The sequence below is a fragment of the Perca fluviatilis genome, chromosome 2 (genome assembly GCF_010015445.1).
Source record: "Perca fluviatilis chromosome 2, GENO_Pfluv_1.0, whole genome shotgun sequence".
NCBI classification, from domain to species: domain Eukaryota; kingdom Metazoa; phylum Chordata; class Actinopteri; order Perciformes; family Percidae; genus Perca; species Perca fluviatilis.
This window is the reverse complement of record NC_053113.1, coordinates 31693309-31714390: the sequence shown is the minus strand read 5'-3', so window position 1 is coordinate 31714390 and position 21082 is coordinate 31693309. Positions and strand designations below refer to the sequence as shown.

Sequence of the window (21082 nt, the reverse complement as noted above, 5' to 3'; positions counted from 1 at the left end):
GATTATAGATCTGCAACAAATCTGTGATTTGTCATGCCCACCTGGAGGGACTTATGTGGCAGAAAAAAAATCAGTCGACCTGTGTCGTGGGGACTTCAAACCGGAAACACAGTTGTGGATCAAATGTCGGCTAACTTTACCATCCTGAAACATCCATGCTCACAAAATGGCAGGAAATGAACTCCCCTAGCGACATGTTCATTGTGTATTACTGCAAACACGGCCCTTTATTTGTCGCCGACACTGGGCATTTTCAGCAAACGCAAAGAGGAGGAAACAAATCCGCAATATACAAAATAAGACAACATTTTAAGACTCTTTTTGAGTGATAGGCATTTAATAGCCATGTATTGATGTTACTTTAGCAAACGTTTTCAAGTAAGAGTTTATGTTAAACACGGCATATTGCTGAATAAACAGGCCACGAGGTTACAAAGCTGTAGCTCGATTATCGTGTTATATTTTGAAGGTCAGGAAGCGGAAGTGTAGTATTTTGCTAGCTGAATAGTAATTTTGCTCTGTGCGTGAGAGAAAGGGAAGAAAAGGGGTAGTATATAGCGAAGTGCTGCTGGGTTGGAAGAAGGGTACGAGGTACTTTTTTATTATTATTATTATTGTTCGTACACTCTGCCCGTTTCCACCTCTTTATCCTGGCGAAAGGTTGAACGGTTAAAATGGAGGCGGATAGATCCGGCGGAGGACCAAACCCGAACTCCGGAGGCGGCGGCAGCAGCAGCAGCGGATCGGGGCGCAACCCAAACGGGCCCAAAGCAGCACCGGGCCAGCCGACATCAGCTGCGGCGACCGGAGCGTTGGCAGCAGCCGTGGCCATGGCCGGATCGTCGCAGGCTCGTGAGCTACAGGACGGGGACTCGGGTATGACGCTTCCTGGGATCCTTCACTTCATCCAGTACGAGTGGGGACGCTTCCAGGCCGAGAAATACCGCTGGGAGGCTGAGAGAGACGAACTCAGGGTAACGTTAAATGTGTTTATCATGTATAGCTTGTGTTTGCAACGTTAACGCCGAATAAAGGCCAGAACTGTTACTGCAGGAGCTTTGTGACAGTAACGTTACACATTCATGCCCTACAATCAATCAGTTGCAGGATGCCAGAATGCTAACGAGCTAACAGTACACCCTATAATATTGTATTGACCAGGATGTATCTAGACAGTAACGTTATATGACAAAGATGGGACTCTGTATGACCTCCAGCTGATGATCACCTACTGTAAAGCCAAAGTCAAACAGCCACCAGTAGGTTTTAAGCATACAATAATGGCTTTTAAATGACCATATAACCAGTTATATTCCACTCACAAAAGCCTACCAAAGCAAGCAAGTTATCCAGCAAATAAAAAAGGTATGTAAACAGAGTTTAGGTGTGGCTACCATACAGTGTCTCTTTGATATTACTGCAGGTGCATACATCAAAAACACCCCTGTACCTGACTCTTTTTATCTTTTATTTTTTTATTTTTATTTTTTTTAAGATCGACCGCATTTTAGCATTTATTTGGAAACCTGGTTTGTAAGTCGACAAGTCTCAGGTTTTCATATCTTACAAATAGACACACAGCTGTGAGTTCCCTTTTGAAATCGCAGAATTTGATAATCCGAGTAATTTAAGCATCAGTTGACAAAGGGGTGTCCTTACTTAAGGAAATTCCCCATTAAAATAAGGAATAATTTGATGTAACATTTTATTTTATTCACAAAACAATTTGCACAGTGAGAGAAAGGGATCAGGGTGACCTTTTAGACTGCCAGCAGTTTATGTATTAAATCACATTTTACTGCAAAATCTCCTTAAATGAAGTTCCTTGAGGCATACTATTTTGTAGTAAAAGTATATAGCTGGTGGCATTAAAAGAAAATCCACATTTTGAATTAGAGCCTGTCACACAGATGGGTGAGTCAGTGGTGAGGTAGATGGATAATGGCATGAAGTTGTATTTGTAAGTATCCTTTATACTTTTTTGACTGTCTTAGATTATTATAAGTTAAGTACCATGCTATCTACAAGTAAACTTGTAAATCCTGACTGAATGTAAAAAAATATGACCTGCCACTTTCAAAACATATGTGCCGTTTGCCTTTTTAGGTTGGAGAAGTGAGCGTGTGTCCTTAAAGGTCATCAATTTGAGTCTCTGAAAATGGCAAGAAAAATATATGTGAATGTGTGAGCCAGTGCCATAGAATTGCCCTTGAGCAAGGCATGAGTCTCCTAATGGTCCCAGTTATTCAGAGACTGGCAGCAGAAGACAGAGGTTGTACTATGCAACATTCCTACATGCATGCGTGTAACTGTGTGGGGCAGAGCATTGCTGGGCAAGATTGTGCTCACTCATCAAATTGTTCCAGGATTAAGGCAGGTTAGGAAAACATGCACACATTCAAAGACGTTTTCGCTCTGCGTTTGGATTGAAGGGATAAACTGTTTACCTTTTCCCTCATAAACCCATACAGTATGTGGTATTCATCCTCTAACCACAGTTTGCTTGTAATTAGGATTAACTATCTTCTGGAGTTCATGAGCTTGACAAAACCACAAAAAAAAAAATCATAATCATTGCCTCTCTGCTTCTCACTTGGCCCCCAACTCAAACCTATGTAGCTATAAATAGGAGTCTTTCGATAAAAAATGGATGAACAATAACAAACTGGTTGTGTCCGCTGCTTTTATAGTCGTGTGTGGAGAAGAGTGGGAATGAAAAGCAGAAGCGGGCCATTGCTATGTCCGACGCGCCATTAGTGCTTGTTATGGAATTTTGTTTGCGTGTGCGTAGCTGCACATGGTCCGGTTTCACGGGTACAATTAGCACCACGTCCTGTGCTGAGAGAGAAAATGAGGGTAGCTGAAGTGCCAGGCTGAAAAATTGACCTAGCTTACATTTTAACACCCACAGGCCACAGGCCTCTGGCTTTTGTTGCCAGCATGCTGGCAGGGCTCTGTAAATGCCAGTTAGCACGCCCCCCCCCGGCCATGTCCTATGCAGTTAGCACCATACTGTACATGTGTTCATCGTCTGCTCACATGTCGACTACACATGACATTTTTTAACTGTTATGGCATTCGTAAGGCTAGCAAAGGACTCAAAATCACAGATGTCAGCAGCAGAAAAAGCCATCACCAATATTTAAGATGGCACAACACTATCATCTTACGACTATATGACTCTTTGTGCGACCACGTGGAGGTCTGTTTGTAGCATAGCGTGTCTCTGTGAGACTGTAACACATGTTCTGTCTCTGTAAGTGTGTTTCTGGTGTGAAAGGCCACCTGTGGTGTCGTGTCTCCAGTGACATGCCAGGAATGAAGGCCGTCCCCATGCTGGGCAAGGTGGGACGTCCCAGCGCGACTATGGGACAGCAGCACAGGGGACAGGTGGCAGCGGCTTTGTCTCTCTGTCCTTCAGACACACCAGAAGCTTTTTCCAGTGTATTCTATCAAATTACACTACTCCTGCACTGTGTCTGAACAAGCTTGTTGTTGCCAGTTCCTCATTATAATTTAATAGTCAAACAGACCGTGCAGCAGACATCAAACCAAGTCACTACTCTTCTTCTACAGGGAAAAGGGCAGACATTTACCTGTTCCTCCTCGTATTATTTCCATTTTCAGCTTTTTAAGTTTATAAACCGTGGCAGTAGTTGTGTGGACTAGATTACTGGTGACCCAGATTACATCACTTCCTGTTGAGTGTGGCCCTAGGGGCCCCTGGGTACACATTTCTAATTAATAGCTCTGCGCTCTCAGCCACGACACATATGACATTTATATACTATTGCATTATTACAGTGTGTGCCTCCCACCCACACACAGTTGCGACGCTCCTGTTTTCTACGTACTGATATGTTTTAGGATGTTACCTTTCTTTTTATCCGTCTGTAATTCTCTCCTTCTGTATTGTACTTCTCAGTTTCTTTTCCAAGCTCTTCCCCTGAAATCTTGAAAATCTCATTTATTTCCTCTCTTATTCAGACACATTCATGACATGCAGTATTTTGGCTTTCCAATGCCTATCTAGCATCTTCTAATCAAACATAGGCAGCAAGCCCAACTTTTTAGGATGTCATACTTGAGCTAAATACCAGACACACTCTGACACGCTCCATCAAAGCATACTGTCACAGAATCGTTCATTGCTCTACTTGTTGGCTCATGGATTCTCTCATGGGGATGAAGGGATGAGAAGATGGAGGGTGGCCAGTGGAGGAGGAAAGCTGCCCTTGACCTTGTTCTGCAGCTAGTAGAGGGGGGGGGGGACTGACTGACAGAAAAGGCTAAATGTGTCAGCTCTCCGTGCTACAACAAACTCTGGAAAGGTCCGCAGCAGTTGGCCACACAGAGGAAAACCCACCCACAGGAAAGAGAGATCAGATGGCACGACAGGTTTGCTCGCAACAAGGTCCCTTTGTACTTTGTTAGTCTTGTTAGTTTACCAACATAATACAGTGAAAATAACCGCAGTGTCGATGTTAACCGGGCTATATCAAATGACACCAAAAAGACGAACTAATAATTTTGTTACTCCTTGATGTGGGTTGATTTTACACATGGAACGATATTTTAATTGAAGTCAACTTTCTTTATAAATACTGTGATGTCTTTTGACCTGCTGCTCCATTTTGGCTCTTATTGTATTTAAGGTGTCAGTCACTTGATAAGAACACCTTGTCTGTCTGAACCAGACACAGAGCACAATGATACAGACCAGTGAAAGCTAAAAAAAACAAACATTACAAATGTGTATTAAAACTGGTAGATAGTTCTTTGTTAATTCACACACCTTGATGGCAGCGTTTAGTTTTGTCTTATTTTTTCCCACAAGCTCATCTATTGAAAGCTCTATTTTTTTCTTGTCCATATAATAGCAAATGTGTGCTGCCTACCACTTTCAAACTGAGATATACTGTATACAGGAAGAGCAAGTAAAACCAGGTCAGAGCCAAAGAATGTGTAGTTAAGTAAAAGATAAAGAATGACATACAGCATTAAACCCTTTGACACACTTATCCCCCTGTTTTGGCTACCTGTACATATCAGGAGAAGGCATCTCTGAATTCATTGTCATGTTACACATGCAGCCTTGGCTCTATCTTGGGCCGACAAAGCAGTGTCAGGGATTTAAGGTTGTGGGCAATCCCGGGAACCTGTCCTTCTAGGAACACAGTGTGACACTGGCGCACATGGGCGTGATGGTTATCTCTGCGTTTTGAGCAGGTTGTAGCTCGTCTGTGTGAGTGTGGGTGTGTGTGTGTGAGTAGGAGAAGAAACGTGTGCCCTGCCCCTATTGATGAAGTAGACACATTCCTTTTTATAGGTGGAGATTACAAAGCACTTTGCTGATTAGTATAATTTAGTGTTAAGGTTGTTAGTCACCGACTATTGACTTGGTTTGTTTAATTAGGCAGAGCGATTGTTCAAATGTACATCAGTAAATGATCAAATACCTGTTCATACTAGGGTGACGTTACTGTGACTGTCCTAAGTAAGCTGCTGTTGCTTCAAGCTCTTTGCTTCGTTCAGTGTGATGTAAGCCTATATAAGAGCTGTTTTATAAGGTGACGAGCTTAGAATCCACTTATCTGCAGCTAGTAGTCACCGTGAGTTTTGGTCACAGTCTTTATCTAAGTTTTTAACCAGGACTGTCTATCAGTGCTGATCTGACAATGATGTTTTTTCACCCATCAAAAAGATGAAGAAAGTTGATCCGTTGGTTTGCTGCTTTCATGGCTGTACTAACTTTACAGCTGTAGCGCGCTGGGTTTATGTTTTTCCAGGTATATCTGGCAACCCGGCCTGGCTGTCAAACTGGGCAGTTGATAACGACACACAGGCCAAAACACAGAAAGAGAAATTCCGTCACGGAATGGAAATTTCAAAAGGAGAAAAAATACTGCCATTAGCATGGTTGTCAGAAAAGATAGTATTTCAACTTAGCATGTTTCCTTAATATCTGATGACGCATTGGGGTCATTTTTGGATTTATTACAGTAGATATATTACATATTGGACCTTTTTTAAGTTATCTGTATTGTGCGTGCATGCGTGTGCACTTTCTCGGGTGAATGACTACCCTCTCAAGTAGATCGAGTCCCTGCCCCATGAGATAGTGTTTTTAGGCTGTTCTAGTTTTACAGAATTGCATTTGCGTGTGGGAGCAGACTCATGAACACAGACAGGGATGTGCAGAGGAGAAATAGACTATAAAACAATCGGTAGGCCTATTAGTGCTCCAGAACTGCTTGGCACAGAGAGAGAAAAAAGAGAGGGAGAGGGTGACAATGCAAAACTATTGTGCAATCACCTGCGTGCAAATCCTGAGAGTAGAAACAGAGGTAGTGCTTTTTTTTTCTAACTGGTTCCATTTTTGTTTTCTTTTCCACTGGAGTATTTTTCTCCTCTAACCAACAGAGGGCAGGATGTTTGTTGTGAACCACAGTTTTGCTCAGAAACTGACCACTGTGAAGCAGTGTGCAAAAACACAGCAAGCTTGAAACTTATATACATCTTTCTCATCCAATCTGGCAGCCCTTTTTTACATCTTTGTCAAGTGTTGCCATATGATGCCTTACCCAAGGGAAGAACCTGTCTAAAGATAGTCCTCGTCAAATCTTGACCGTGTCGTTACTCTGCTTTCTCTCATTATCACATTACTTTTTTTTTTTTTTTCTCACAAAAATGGTTTGCCATATGACAAGAATGGGCAACTTTTCGTTCCTCAAGGTAAGAATTTTATCAGCTCAGAGAGGCAGGAAACGGACGGAAAATGAGAGGGGAAGCACACAAAGGAAGGATGTGTCTTTTAAAAAGAGGGCATTTGAATTTGGCCGGTGTGGGTCTTGTTTTTCTTCTGCAGATGCGCACTGAGGCTTTGGTTAGGAGAAGTTAAAAATAAGAGCCCTGTTCCACAACCCTCTACTTATTCCTTTGGGTTCTCAGAGGTCATGTTTGCTATGCTTGTCACATCAAACTTTTGCCTTCAGTGTTCACGGTCTTTTCTTGTGATCTCTGTTGATATGAAATGCTTTTCTAGCTTTAATTGAGACTGCACATGCTTTTTAGCCAATTCACTGCAGTTATGGTGTCAATATGAATTTGTCTGTGTGTGTGTGTGTGTGTGTGTGTGTGTGTGTGTGTGTGTGTGTGTGTGTGTGTGTGTGTGTGTGTGTGTGTGTGTGTGTGTGTGTGTGTGTGTGTGTGTGTGTGTGTGTGTGTGTGTGTGTGTGTGTGTGTGTGTGTGTGTGTGTGTGTGTGTGTTAGGCTCAGGTGGCGTTCCTACAGGGTGAGAGGAAGGGGCAGGAGAATATGAAACAGGACCTGGTGAGGCGGATTAAAATGCTGGAGTACGCCCTCAAACAAGAGAGGTAAGCCAAATGCCAGGAAACTCAGTGTGTCTGTTATCCACTCAGCCTGCTGTCATTAGGTTTTGCATGCTTGAGGCGTAGTGATTTGATCGGGAATGGTTTTCCTATATTTGCTTGTAATGCTGGCCTCATGTGGTGTTTTGTGGGGTTGCAGGACTAAGCACCAGAAGCTGAAGACAGGAAACGACCAGAGTCCAGGAGACAAGAAACCAGAGACAGAGGCAGACCAACGTATGTTTAACCGAGCCCTTATATATTACGATGTTACTGCTGCTTTATTTTCAGAGCAACTCAAAGTTTCTGCTTTTCTCTTTTTCTGCTGTTGCATCACTATTGACCAATCTATTTTCTGTAGTTCCCAATGGGCCGGCTGAGTCAGACTCTGAGCCAGCCAATCAGATGTCCTGGAAAGAGGGTCGTCAGCTACTACGCAAGTAAGGCCTCTCCGTCATCAGCTCTTATTTTATTTTATTTTTTTAAAAATCTCAGTACCATACAAATGTGTTCCGTTGGTACTTTTAACGTGAGATCTAGACTAGAAAGATTGGTTTGTATGGGTACAAACTCATGGAGTAAATGTCTATGTGTGCTTTTTCATGTGAATGTAGATATCTCGAGGAAGTGGGTTATTCAGACACCATCCTGGACATGCGGTCTAAGCGTGTGCGCTCGTTGCTGGGGCGCAGCAGCCCCGAGGCTAACGGGCCTCCGCCCAGTGAAACCTGTCCTGAGCCTGAGCCTCGGGCAGGCGGAGAGTCGTTGTTGGTCAGACAGATAGAGGAACAAATCAAGAGGTGAGACTGTGGTGGCCGAAATCATGGCACTTCATATGAGTGAAACATAGATTGACATTTTCTTCGTCTTAGTTTGTCAGTTGTTGTCAAACTTCTGTTGGCATATATTGACACCTTAGGCTTTCAGTCTTGTACCACCCCTTTATAGACATGGCCTTATTTACAAGCCATGCCATAATCTCATTATCTATTGACAGACATGACCTTTTAAATAATATGGTATGCTGATATGGGGCATTTCAGTGCAAAAGGTAGCACGCTCACCCCACTGTACAGAGTGGGTTCTTCACTTAAAGTGCCCATATTATGAAAAAAATCACTTTTTCTGGGATTTGGGGTATTATTTTGTGTCTCTGGTGCTTCCACACACATACAAACTTGAAAAAAACAACCATCCATGCTGTTTTGAGTGAGATACGGGTTTCTAAATGTCTTCTGCCTTCAGTCTCTGGGTGAGCTGTTCAGAATCTGCAGGGCTTTCTACGTCAGTAGCCGAGACGAGGTGGCTAACCGTAGCATGCTAGCTCGTTCTCAATGGCAAAGCACTGCTACAACAGACACTAGTTCACCATAATCTACAAAAGAACTACTTACATGTCCCTGTTCTGCAGGTATTCCTCGCAAAGTGGGAAGTGCGCCCTCGTTTAGAAGAAGTCTCCCGGCTAATCCTGCCTTGTACTGACTGAAGTTGTAGAAACAAACCGCTAGCTGATGTGATCCTTACCTAGCTACTGCGCATGTGCGCCTCCCAACAAAGATGGGATAGAAGTGAGATGCCTCACTCTGTAGCTAAACCAGAGAGCTCAACACACAGGGTGTTTTTTGAAAATGCAACCATGTAAACCTATTCTGGTACAACCTCAAAATACAATTATGAACCTGAAAATGAGCATAATATGGGCACTTGAAGACAATCTGACAAAGGCCTCTTATGCAAAGCAGAGTCTGCAGAGTGCAATATTGTTATAAACGGTGCTATGCTTAGAAACTAAAACTTTACCAGACAAGAAATGTGCAGGTGACTAAAGTGTAGCTGAGATAATAAGTAGGACTTCTTACTTACTGCAGTGTTAACACTTCATCATTGTATCATAAAGCTGCTTTGTGAGTAGCATTTGTCTGTAGCAGAAATGTGAAGACAGTGAAACAATAGCACATCCTAATCTCAAAAGCCAACAGAACAAGATGCAGAAAAGATGTCTAAAACGGAGGGCATCCTCCATCATGAGAACATGGTAAGATTATTAGAAAAACCAGACCTATTAAGGTTGTTTACCTGTTATTGGAAAAAAAAATATATATATATATATGTACCTGTCAAGACGGATACATATTTTGCCATGTAAAGATACAAAAAAAGTGTTAATATTTTAGGATAGAAATATAATTTAATGTTGGTATAGGAAAGTAAAAAAAAAAAAAAACACATGAAACTCATAGTTGTTGCACTCATTAAACTTTTATTATGATTATAAAATACATATCATAAAAAGATGCTGTAATGTAGACTGCTGTGGCCAAACCTTTTTATAATATGGTATTATATAAGTATAATTGAGGTCATCCTGCCTTCCTCTGCAAGGAATTGTCCTAAAAATCTTTTTGAACTCGGAATGGAGAATAATTATGTGTGCATTTGTAGGAACGCGGGCAAGGAAAGCTCTAAGGAAAGTCTGGGCGGCTCGGTGCTCGATAAGATCCCCTTCCTGCATGGCTGTGAGGATGATGACGAAGACGACAGCGACGAGGACGATGACTTCCAAGGCATGGCCACTGACTGCATCGATGGACCGCGCAAGAACAAGAAGTCTCGCGTAAAGGTATGATCAATGATTACAAATGAAATTAAAACTATGTCACGCGATGTGAGGGTGCACCTCATTCAGTTCAAGATTATGCATCACTACTATTGGACTCCTTCAGATTGTTTAGAATTTGTCTGAAGGGCACACCAAATCATTGGAAATTTAAGACAGAGGACGGCCAATTACTTCATGTCCTGTGATAAGTTCAAGGAATTTTGGACGGTGATACACGATAACCTATGTCAGATTTTAGGGACACAGGTTCCATTTAGCCTAAGATTATTTTTTTTGGCCAATCCTAAAGCGGGATAGATAAGCACATACGAAGCTGGGTCCAGACTAGTTTAATGATAGCCAGACAGATTCTTCTAAGAGGATGCAAGAATGAAGGGGTGCCGTCAATCCAAGAGCGGGTTTGTGAGATGGCTAGGGTGGCAGCGTTTGAAAAGATGTCATACAAACGGTTCGCCAGATTGGATGTCTTCACGGAAAAAAGAGGAAAGTACTTAAGCTTTCTGGAGGGCTCCTAAGAAGCATTTGTGCTGGCGAGAGACCTGTATGATGGGCTTATGGGGTCATTTATACATAGGTTTATTTGGTTTACAGTTTATTGTCTATTTTGTCATTATTTTGTTGTATGGTCTTGAATATTGTAGTTTGCTGTGTCATCTTTTCTGGATTTTTGTCAAGGTTGGTGGTGATTTATTGTTGCAAATTGTATCTTTTTGTGTGTTTTTAAAAAGTAAATAAAAATTGTTAATCGCAAAAAAAAAGAAGAAGAAATGAAATCAGGAAGATGAGGAAAAGTGAGAACACAAACTATAAACGGCAACAACTTGATTTATTCCTGACTAATCCCGTAATCGACCTGCTCTTCTCTCTTTTCTGGCCACGTGTCCAGATGGGTGCGGAGCCCATGACCACAGACCTGGACCCGGAGGACGAGGAAGACGAAGACGACTCGGAAGATGCCCTCAGTGAATTTGACTTCCTGGGCTCGGGGGAGGATGGGGAGGGGGCGGGAGAGGCCCGGATCTCGGGGGACGGACGGGAGTTAGGTACGCTGTTGCCATAGCAACATCATCAGCACCAGCACTGTCAGAATCACTGCCACCAGTGTATCTGTCTTTTTCGCAACCCCCTCTCCCCTCTCCCCTCCCCCCTCCCCCCGCTCACCTTTTTATCTTTTACTTCTCATTGTGTCTTGGCATCTCTTCTTGTCAATAAAACCAGCCTCTTTTCCCAACCACCTGTCTCTCTGTCCTGTTTCACGAGCTGCCAGTCTGTGACTCTTTATAGAGTTGTGTAGCTGTCATCTCTGTCTGTAGATGTATTTTCTGTGGTGCGGGGTCATTTTTAAAGGTTATCCCGCATGCTGCCTTCTCTTTTTATATGTCCACATTTCATTCTTTGAGTCATATTTACACTGTTACCCTGTGCTCTTAATTGATTGCATCCTCTCACAAAAAGAATCTTTTTAAAATTGTACGTTTTGTATTTAAAGAATGAAGTACATATTTATTGCCTCTGTCTACATTCGTCTGTCTCTCATCTGTCCGTGTGCTGGCCTGTCCATCCTTCCTTCGCCTCTCTGCATGACTGGATGTTTTGTGTCTCTCTCCTCATGCCGGGTTCAGAGAACCGCAGGAACAAGTTACAAGGCATGATGTCGGACTTCCCCCCTAAACCCACCCCGCCCCCCTCTGTATCGGGACAGGCTCGCTCCGGGGAAGGTAAGACTCCCCCACCGAATATGCCCCGTCGGAAAAAAAAACACGCATGATTGTAGCTTAGACATTGACCCACAAATGTAGATGCGGTCTTGTCTCAGTTATGTTCAATTTTAAAGCCTGCGTAGGGGTAAACTTACAAAACTGCTCCTACACGTATAAATATATCCTCTGGTACACAGTGTGGGAGTAAGGAAACAAGATGCATGGACTCTTGCCAGAGAAACCTAAAAATCATTCTCTTCATCTCAGCCTGTATTTATAGGGCCATGATGTTTTGCCGTAACTTGTGCTTTTTTTTTTTTTATTTATTTTTATTTTTTTTACCTCCAAACCTGCAGGTGGCGCCCTGGGTTTCACCTCTGACGTCTTCATTATGGACGCCGTTGGAGGAGGGGACATGAACCTGGGTGAACTGGCTGATCTCACCGTTGCCAATGACAACGATCTCTCCATGGATGTAATTACACACGTGTTCCGGTCAATACACGGCATGTAATCCAGCGTGCACGTAATGTGCACACTTTGATTGTTGACCCTTTCTAAATGTGTGTCCCGTCAGATGCAGGATAACCGAGATGAGTTCAAGAAGACGTGGAACCCTCGTTTCACACTACGCAGCCACTTCGATGCCATCCGCGCTTTGACCTTTCACCCCAGCCAAGCGGTGCTGCTCACAGCCTCGGAGGACGGAACACTAAAACTGTGGAACCTCAACAAGGCCATGCACTCTAAAAAGTAAGAACCTTTCGATCCACAGGGAGTAAAAGGACATTTTAGAGCAGGAAATGTATTGATATAGCACATTTTATACTTTATAACTCGCTCCAAAGGCAGCAAGAGGACGGATAACGGACAAATGTAAAATCAAACGCAGCAAAGAAATAAAACTAAGAAGCAAATTAATAAGCGCGTGTCCCTCCACAGGAACGCGGCGTTGGATGTTGAGCCCATCTACACTTTTAGAGCACACAGGTGAGTTGAGATACACATTCACACAGTGTGCCCAAACGTGTCGCGAACGTGCACAGATGGAGTGCAACCACTGACGCCTCTCTCTTTCTCTCCAGTGGAGCTGTTCTATCTCTGACCATGGGCGAGGACGGAGATTCCTGCTACAGCGGGGGTCTAGATGGAACTGTCAGATGTTGGAAGATGCCAGACCTAAACGTGGATCCTTACGATAACTATGGTCAGTCATTCTCAACTGCAGAGTAATAGTAATATTCCAATTTGGAAGAGTGTTCCTTTTTTTTTTTTTTGTTATTTTTAATATGTGCGTTTGTCCATCCAGATCCTGGCATCGAGAGCAGCGTACTAGCCGGCCACGACGACAGCGTGTGGGGTCTAACTTACTCTGCAGTTCACCATCGTCTTGCCTCGTGCTCAGCCGATGGCACCATTCGCGTCTGGGACCCTCAGAACTCGGCTCCCTGCCTGTCAGTCTTCAATAAGGAGAAAGGTAGATGTCTGGGTTGTGCGTGTAGATGTGCGTTTGAGCCTCGCATTGCATCCGTTTCTCACAACTTCACCATCTCCTTTCTTCTCCCAGAGCACGGAACACCCACCTCAGTAGCCTTTGTGGCCACTGACCCCAACCAGGTGGTGGTGTCATTTGACGCCGGTGAGACGCTGCTCTACGACCTCAACACAGAGCAGAGCATCACTGCGCTAGAGACACAGACCAAGGATGGTACGTTCTGGACCGTAGTTTGTAGTAATGAGTAGTCTCGCATTGCCAGACCTATCTGTACAGCACGAGGAGGGTCTGGCTAGTCCCCGCAGCATTCCGGGATGGGAGGAAAACATGCTCTGCTTTATTGGAATTTCTTTAAACCAATAACAGTCGCCATGGGCGGCGCTAAGCGCCGTACAGAGCAACATTGCCGCTGCAAAATAGCTTTGGGAAGGAGCTTGTTTTGGTGGAACATGCATACGTTCAAAAGTTGTTTTAGTCGTGCAACAGAAAACTCAGATTGGACAGATATAAGGAGCAGTTGACCATAGTCCTCATAAATTGACAGGAGTTTAAAATTACAACACGAAGAAAGCAGAAGGTAACGGACATCCAGGCGAAAAGAGCGACATCCATCGGAATTTCCGGCGGCACCGGAGCAATCCCGGAAGCGGAACATCGTGGATATAGACTAGTAGTAATGAGTAGTCTCGCATTGCCAGACCTATCTCCACAGCGCTGCGGAGGAAGGTCTGGCAACTGGAGCATACACTCCTTGGATAGGAGAAAAAAAAAAAATGGTCAGGAGTTGTTTGCATTTCCTTAAACCAATCACAATCATAGCAGCGCTAAGCTCCGGACGCAGCGAGCGTGGCTCTTCAAACTGGTCTCAGGAAGTACAGTAACTTGTTTAGGTGGAACATTTGCACCCCGCAAAAGAAAACCCCACACAATATTAAATGAAGTTAACTGTTCACACACTACAGTAAAGTGAGCTATATAAATTAGCTGGATACATGGTTAAACATAATTGGCTCTTACCAGTGTGTCGCCGTGTGTATTTTTGTCCATAACAAATCCCCGCCAATCGGTCCCAAAATGTCCCAGTTAGAGAGTAAATGCCGTAAACCTATTCTTTGTAAATCTTTACAATCTTTTCATGAACGAACAAAGCAGGCCTGCCTTGTTGCACCATCCAAATTTTCCTTTAAAACTTGCCATTTTTCAGCGTGTAACGTTGCTCGGAGGTTATGTTGCTCGATCGGACAGAAGTTTAAAGTTAACACAAAGAAAGCGGAAAGTGCGGGACATCCGGCGGAACTTTCGTACTATCCTGTAAATAAACCGTCGTCGATATAGACTAAGTAACGAGTAATATTGCCCGCCTGACATAAGTTAAAAAATACTTAGTTAGATGAGTAGAGGGAAAAAAAGTGAGCTTCAAATGTAGTTGTTTGTCTTCCTTTCTTTGCAGGCAGTGAGCTGATCAACCGTGTGGTCAGTCACCCATCTGAGCCCGTCTCCATCACTGCACATGAGAACCGCACCATCCGCTTCCTAGACAACAAGACAGGTATCTGCAGGAAGTCTTTTATATGTACTGGTCATTTGTTTATTTTTACTCTGTCGACTGACTTTTTTTTTTTTTTTCTGGAATGTAAACGCGTTATTATAAGCTTGCTTTTGTGTGTTTTGTACAGGTAAAGTTGTCCACTCGATGGTGGCTCACCTGGATGCAGTCACCTGTCTCACTACAGACCCTAAAGGCACTTACCTCATCTCTGGCAGTGAGTACCACTCAGCTGCACTGTGTCCTTAATTAGGGGAACATCTTAGAATCGGGCTTCCTCTGAAATAAAGACAATCTATATCATTTTCAAAGTACTGTAAACTATGATCTTATTCCCACTCCTCTGTATTCATAGAACATCATCATACCCAGAGAGAGATTTTAATGCCAGTTTCTTTTAATGTTACGTCCATTCTGTACACAAATGGGTAACATAATACAAAAAGAATGTTATATACCATCTACTATACAGCATCAAATGCATGTTTAGATTAAATAAAAACAATCAGAAAGCCTCTTTACAGTCTGCAGTCTTGGCTAAAATGACATTGCAGATGAAGCTGTGCATTAAGTCAGTTAGTTATAAAACAATATAAAGGATTCATTCACATTGCACTCCACAGTGATCTTTGCCCATCATAACATTGTTGTCTTTGTTTCCATCCGCCCTCTGCCCCCCCTTCAGGCCACGACTGCTCGGTGCGCCTGTGGATGCTGGACAACAGGACGTGCGTGCAGGAGATCACGGCTCACAGGAAGAAGCACGACGAGGCCATTCATGACGTGGCCTTCCACTCTTCACAGCCCTTTATCGCCAGCGCCGGCTCAGATGCACTTGCCAAGATCTTTGTCTGAAAGCACTGTTGCCATTCTGGTGAGATGGGGGGCCTGTATTACAAACTATGGGTGTGGAGTTTGAAAGCAGGACATTTAACAGGCAGTGAGGGCTTTAATAAAAGACTATTTAGTTGTATTCAGGGAATTTTAAAACTAGGAACTTAAAGTCAGGATATCTCGGCCTCTGCTGCTTCTAACCTGACTCCGCCAGATGGATTGCTTCGCATTTGCTCGGCATATCCATCTGGGCACTTACCGTTGGAGAACTTTTGGGAAGGGGCGAAAATACTGGTTAGCTGATTGGATAAACCATCTGTCTATCCCCACCTATGTTGGTGATAGATGGGCCAAATCAACCAATCGGGCCAAATCAACCAATCAGATCAACGAAGCGTATGAAAATGCAACCACAAACCCCTGCTGTTGCAGGCAAAGCATAGCTCGTTAGCTCAGCAAGCAAGCAACATGTCGGTAAAGGATATTTGCCGTTTTTGTAAAGAGAATTTACGAAAGGCACCATTTCAGGTTCCCGGTCCATATTCCAAAAGAAGGATCCAAGAGAAAAAAGCATTAGCGAGCGGCTAACAGAATTAGGGCAACCGCTGTCTGAAAATACTGGTTAGCTGATTGGATAAACCATCTGTCTATCACCACCTAAACCCGCCTCAAAACCAACGCTGATTGGTTGGTCGTTTGGCGAACGGTTCTCACCACAAATGAACCGCTCCAGAGTTCAATTGAAAGCGTACCGAGAACCCCTCTTCAAGCAGGTCTCGGTACACTTGTTTGGTATTGCTTTTGGTGCGCACCAGAGTTCGATTGCCGCGTTCTCACCTGCCCAAACGCACCAGTGGGGCAAACAAACTCTAGTTCGATTCAATCGAACTAAAGGCTGTCGGTGTGAAAACGCCCTAAATTACCAAATTGGGTAGGTTTTTTCGAAATTAAAATGGGAGCTAATATGTTTTGCCTTTCATGTCAGTTTCATGAGCAGTTCTGAGCGGCTGTTGGTCTAACTTTGTTTACCTTCTTTTTTTTGCCTTTTAGAGTCCAACAAAAACAACTGGGCAAAAAGAGACTGAAGGACTACAGTGGACCAATTTCACCTGCTTATATTCACACACACACACACACACACACACACACACACACACACACACACACACACACACACACACACTCGTCCTGCACCCCACTGGCTGGGTCATCGCCACAGGACGTCAGCTCCCCTTAGTTCCTCACTGTTCTCTGATGCCTCAGTGACTTCTTGTAATACTAATCACACTGCTTTTTTTTGTTTTTTTATAAAAAAAAACCCGTCTGCTCCTTTTTCAAATAATCATGTTTGGAATAACACTTTTCTACACTACAATATTCAGTTTTGCTTCTTTTTTTTGCATTCTATCAACACTTTACAAACCACCGTGTGTGTGTGTTTGGGCGCTTGAACTGCTGACACACTAACATTTCCCAGGGAAACCAACGAGGAAACTCTCGCACTGCACAGCACACATGATGCACCACCGCATTTCATTTGAGATCCTTTTTTTTTTTTTTTTTAAACAAATTGCTTGTGGCTAACATAAGTATGGTAGGCATGACTAATAACAGTTACCTTTCCCAGTATCTGCAGAAAACACCTGACCAACCTCTTCATTGGGAATCAATGTAATACATTCCAAAGACTCCAGGTAGTGTGTGTGTGGTGTCGTATTCTAGGTTGTTGAACTTAGTTGTGTGTGTGTGATGTGAGGAGGCATTAGACAGTTGCTAACCAGTGTTGAACAAATAGCTTTAATTTCAACTTCATGGCCAAGTCTCATTGTTTGTGTGTGTGTGTGTGTGTGTGTGTGTGTGTGTGTGTGTGTGTGTGTGTGTGTGTGTGTGTGTGTGTGTGTGTGTGTGTGTGTGTGTGTGTGTGTGTGTGTGTGTGTGTGTGTGTGTGTGTGTGTGTGTGTGTGTGTGTTAAAATGTCTCTCTGCTGTACAAGATAAATTCACATATTTCCACAATCATGGTCCATTTCTACAGATGTACAGTTTAAACTCTGGACACTGATGCTTTCACCCCAAATTAATTGGCTAAAGATAGATATGAGAGTGCAGTCAAAGTCTGGTAGCGAGGACAGTCTGTGTGCTCTCAACAAATGACACGCAGCTTGTGTCATTTGGTGCTTTTTACTGTACAGATGGGTAGGTGTGTGTGTTTGTGTATGCACTAGTTAAATCACGGTGCTATGAAAGACCTTGTCAGTCTTGAGTCAGAATCAGGGACCTGTTGTTGTGGTGTGTGTGTGTAAGTGTGAACGTGTGAGAAAGAGAGAGACTTTTTCTCACTCATCGGGCTATAGAGTGAATCTGATTTTTAAATGACATTTCATCATCGAAATCATTTCATTAACTGTGGTCACATTTCAGAATGAACGGTCACTATAATGTCAGCATTGATCGTTTCAGGCTTGCGGAGTGTACAGAGCTGATGATAATTATATTACAGTGAGGACCACTTGGACTGAAAACCCTTCCTCAGATCAGAGCTGTTCGGATCGTCTTTTTCATTTCATTTTCAAATCGGTGCCAGTTTGTAGGCTGTGCTCGGTTCTGGCTTGTTGTTATTTATTCAGGCTTTCAAAAAAAAAAAAGAAGAAAGAAAAAGCTTGACATTACTTTCACTTGTGTGTTGAGGCGAGGTTCCCTCGTCTTGTTTTTGACGTGCATCAGTTGCACAGTAGCACATTACCCAGAGGGCTGAAGATGCGTGAAGCTGGTCTCCTCTTTTTGAAGAGGAATGCTGGGAGAAAATGGCCCCATGGGGAGAAAGAGAAAGAAGAAAGCCATTTTAAATTAAGCCACTTTTGTCATTTAAGAAAAAAGAAAGGACTGATTTAAGATCTGTTGGTGTCGGTTGATATTAGTAGCATGACTCAGCACCTAATCTGTCTTGTTATGGTTCTGCTATTTTGAACGTAACCCAGAGAATTTGGCTTAGGTAGAAACATTGTTCCTCTGAGACACCTCCCATCTATGTCTGTCTGTGACCTGCATTTCTACTGTTATGCGCAGGACACATTTGTTTGCTTTAGGTCACTTAACAGCTGACCTGACTTCAAATGACTTGACCGGTAATTTCATTTTATTGCCTTGAGAAGATAAAATCTGGTTTTAAATCAGTTGGTTAAAGGGCACCCTCCACCTCTTCAAGATTACAGGGTCACACTCGGGGTCAGAAGTCAGATCTAAAGGTTTTAAAGTAGCCTAGAGGTAAATGCTCCTTTCCTAAACACTGGGGACACTAGCAGTCATAGTTTACTGAAGCGGGTGGTAGACTGTTGTCTGACATTAGACAAGATCTGGGTGCAAATACATTATTGTACTGCTGCTGGACATAATGTCCTGTTATCACATTTAACTACTATTTGGCTCCACTTTGCACTACATCTAATAGTGGATGCTTCTGGTGAGGAGCGGTTACAGACAGGGTGCAGAAATAATGTTTTTCGCAGGTATTTCTTCTACAATCTGGAGTAAATGCTACAAGGGTGGAACCTGCTGTGGCTCAGTTATGTAATAGCGAGAGTAAGAGATGGCCCCTCTCTGAGACTTAAGACAAATCAGTATGACACATCAAAAAAGAAAAGAAGAAATCAAAACCGAGGTTGTAAATGATGACTAGAGATGCCATTACGTGCTGTAAATGTCCATCATTCCTTGTTTTCTTTCTTGCATTTCTTTTCTTTGATTATGATTATTAAGATGTAAGAATACTGTAGTATCATAAGTGAATCATTCTTCCTTGCTAGGCATAGAACTTGCTTGTGACTGATAATGACAATGTATAACTTGTAAAAAAGCAAAAAATAATTAAAAAACATGAAAAATGAAGAAAATAAGTAAAAAAAAAAAATCTGTTACCAGTCAGAGGCCAAGGTAAAGGACTCTCATTTCTTTGTTTTTATTTTTTTATTAGCAATTTATCACTGTGTGATATTTTGTACATCATATTAAGCTGTATTCAAACTATTTCCTCTAACTACAAGGGATAAGAGACCTGCTTTTTATTAATTTTGTTTTATTATATATTTTTGAACTGCATTCTAGCTTGTATCAAATGACTTTCTCGTTTTGTTTACGGGTCCCCTGTTGTACGTCATTAAGGAAGAAAAAACTAAAAATGAAGATTTTGTACAGTGAATTGAGAGTTGTGTTTGTTGTCTTTTTTGCCTTCTAATAAGGGATACAAAACTTGCCAAAACAACTGGACACATGGAAGTATCATCCTTTACATGTCTAAAAAATACACTGCAGACGTACCCTGATGAATAGTCTACATCCACGACGTTCTCCACTTCCGGGATTACTCCATTGCCGCCGGAAATTTCTCTGGATGTCGCTCTTTTCGGCTGGATGTCTGTTACCTTCCGCTTTATTTGTGTTGGAATTTTAATCTCCGGTCAATTTATGAGGACTTTGGTTAACTGTTCCTCAGATCTCTGCAGGGTAAATCCAGACAGACAGCTAGCTAGCTAGACTATCTGTCCAATCTGAGTTTTCTGTTGCACGACTAAAACAACTTTTGAACGTACACGTTCCACTAAAACAAGTTCCTTCCTGTTTTTTTTTTTGTTTGTTTTTTTTGCAGCGGCACCATGGCGATAAGCACCGCCCAAGACAATTGTGATTGGTTTAAAGAAATGCCGATAAACCAGAGCACGTTTTTCTCCCATCCCAGAATGTTGGGTGGACTAGCCAGACCCTCCTCCACAGTGCTGGGGAGGAAGGTCTGGCAACGCGAGACTAGCTGATGGATAAAGGGATACTCCGGCATTTAGTTGAGGAACATTTAAGAAACTTAAAGGAGAATTACGGCCGATTTTTACCTGAGTCTTGATCGCTAGATGTCACAGAGTACTGTCGATAGAAAAAAAAACAAAAAAAAAAAACGACCAAAATGGCTGCTAGCAAAGTGGAGTTGCTGAAGCTAATGGCCAGAGCTCCCAGTTAGCTAAAATGCCAGTTGTGGGGGCATGTTCTAAAGAGTGCCTTTGTGCCTCTTAACAGACACAAAATGCAGTTAAAATGTCTGCAACATCAACAGTGCCCTTACGTGACAACATGATGCGTTTTCAACTCAGACATTGTGAAGAAACCGTTTAAATTCAAAGTTTGTACTGTAACCTACCTCTTTTTCCATCGGTCGCTTCACCGAAATCCCAGAATAGTCTATCACGGAGGTCATGCATTTGCGACGAAAGCTTGAAGTATATTTCCCCCTCAAAAATAGGTAATTGAGCACTGAAGTGGTTATGACCATATGAGTGACTATGTAACTACATGGAAACGGTCCACATGATGCCTGTGGCTTGCACAGTAATAGCGTTACTGAAGGCTAGCTCTAGTCTCGCGCTGAAGTCCAGTGGGAATTCAGTTGTTGCAGGAAATGGTAAGCAGTAGTGTTGAGATCTGAGCGTAGTGTGTGAAGAGTGAAGATCGGAGGTGTTCACAAGAGAAGAAGTTT

The 21082-nt window shown here is 42.8% G+C and overlaps 1 protein-coding gene across 2 annotated transcripts; it reads left to right on the top strand.

The window, feature by feature from the left end:
* The first annotated feature begins 478 nt into the window (after positions 1-478).
* strn4 (striatin, calmodulin binding protein 4) lies at positions 479-19761 on the top strand. 2 transcript variants are annotated; one of them, XM_039826522.1, is made up of 19 exons: positions 479-974; positions 7273-7376; positions 7531-7607; positions 7732-7810; positions 7985-8170; positions 9343-9405; positions 9813-9990; positions 10877-11033; positions 11613-11708; positions 12047-12165; positions 12268-12443; positions 12633-12680; positions 12776-12897; positions 13000-13167; positions 13258-13398; positions 14636-14734; positions 14862-14948; positions 15417-15605; positions 16616-19761. In XM_039826522.1, exons 1-18 carry the CDS (start codon positions 675-677, stop codon positions 15584-15586), a joined length of 2370 nt encoding a protein of 789 aa, XP_039682456.1. In that variant the 5' UTR covers positions 479-674; the 3' UTR covers positions 15587-15605; positions 16616-19761. The 2 variants fall into 2 exon arrangements, with proteins under 2 accessions (XP_039682456.1, XP_039682463.1); XM_039826529.1 differs by lacking the exon at positions 9343-9405 and having other exon boundaries at positions 481-974.
* The last annotated feature ends 1321 nt before the right edge of the window (positions 19762-21082 follow it).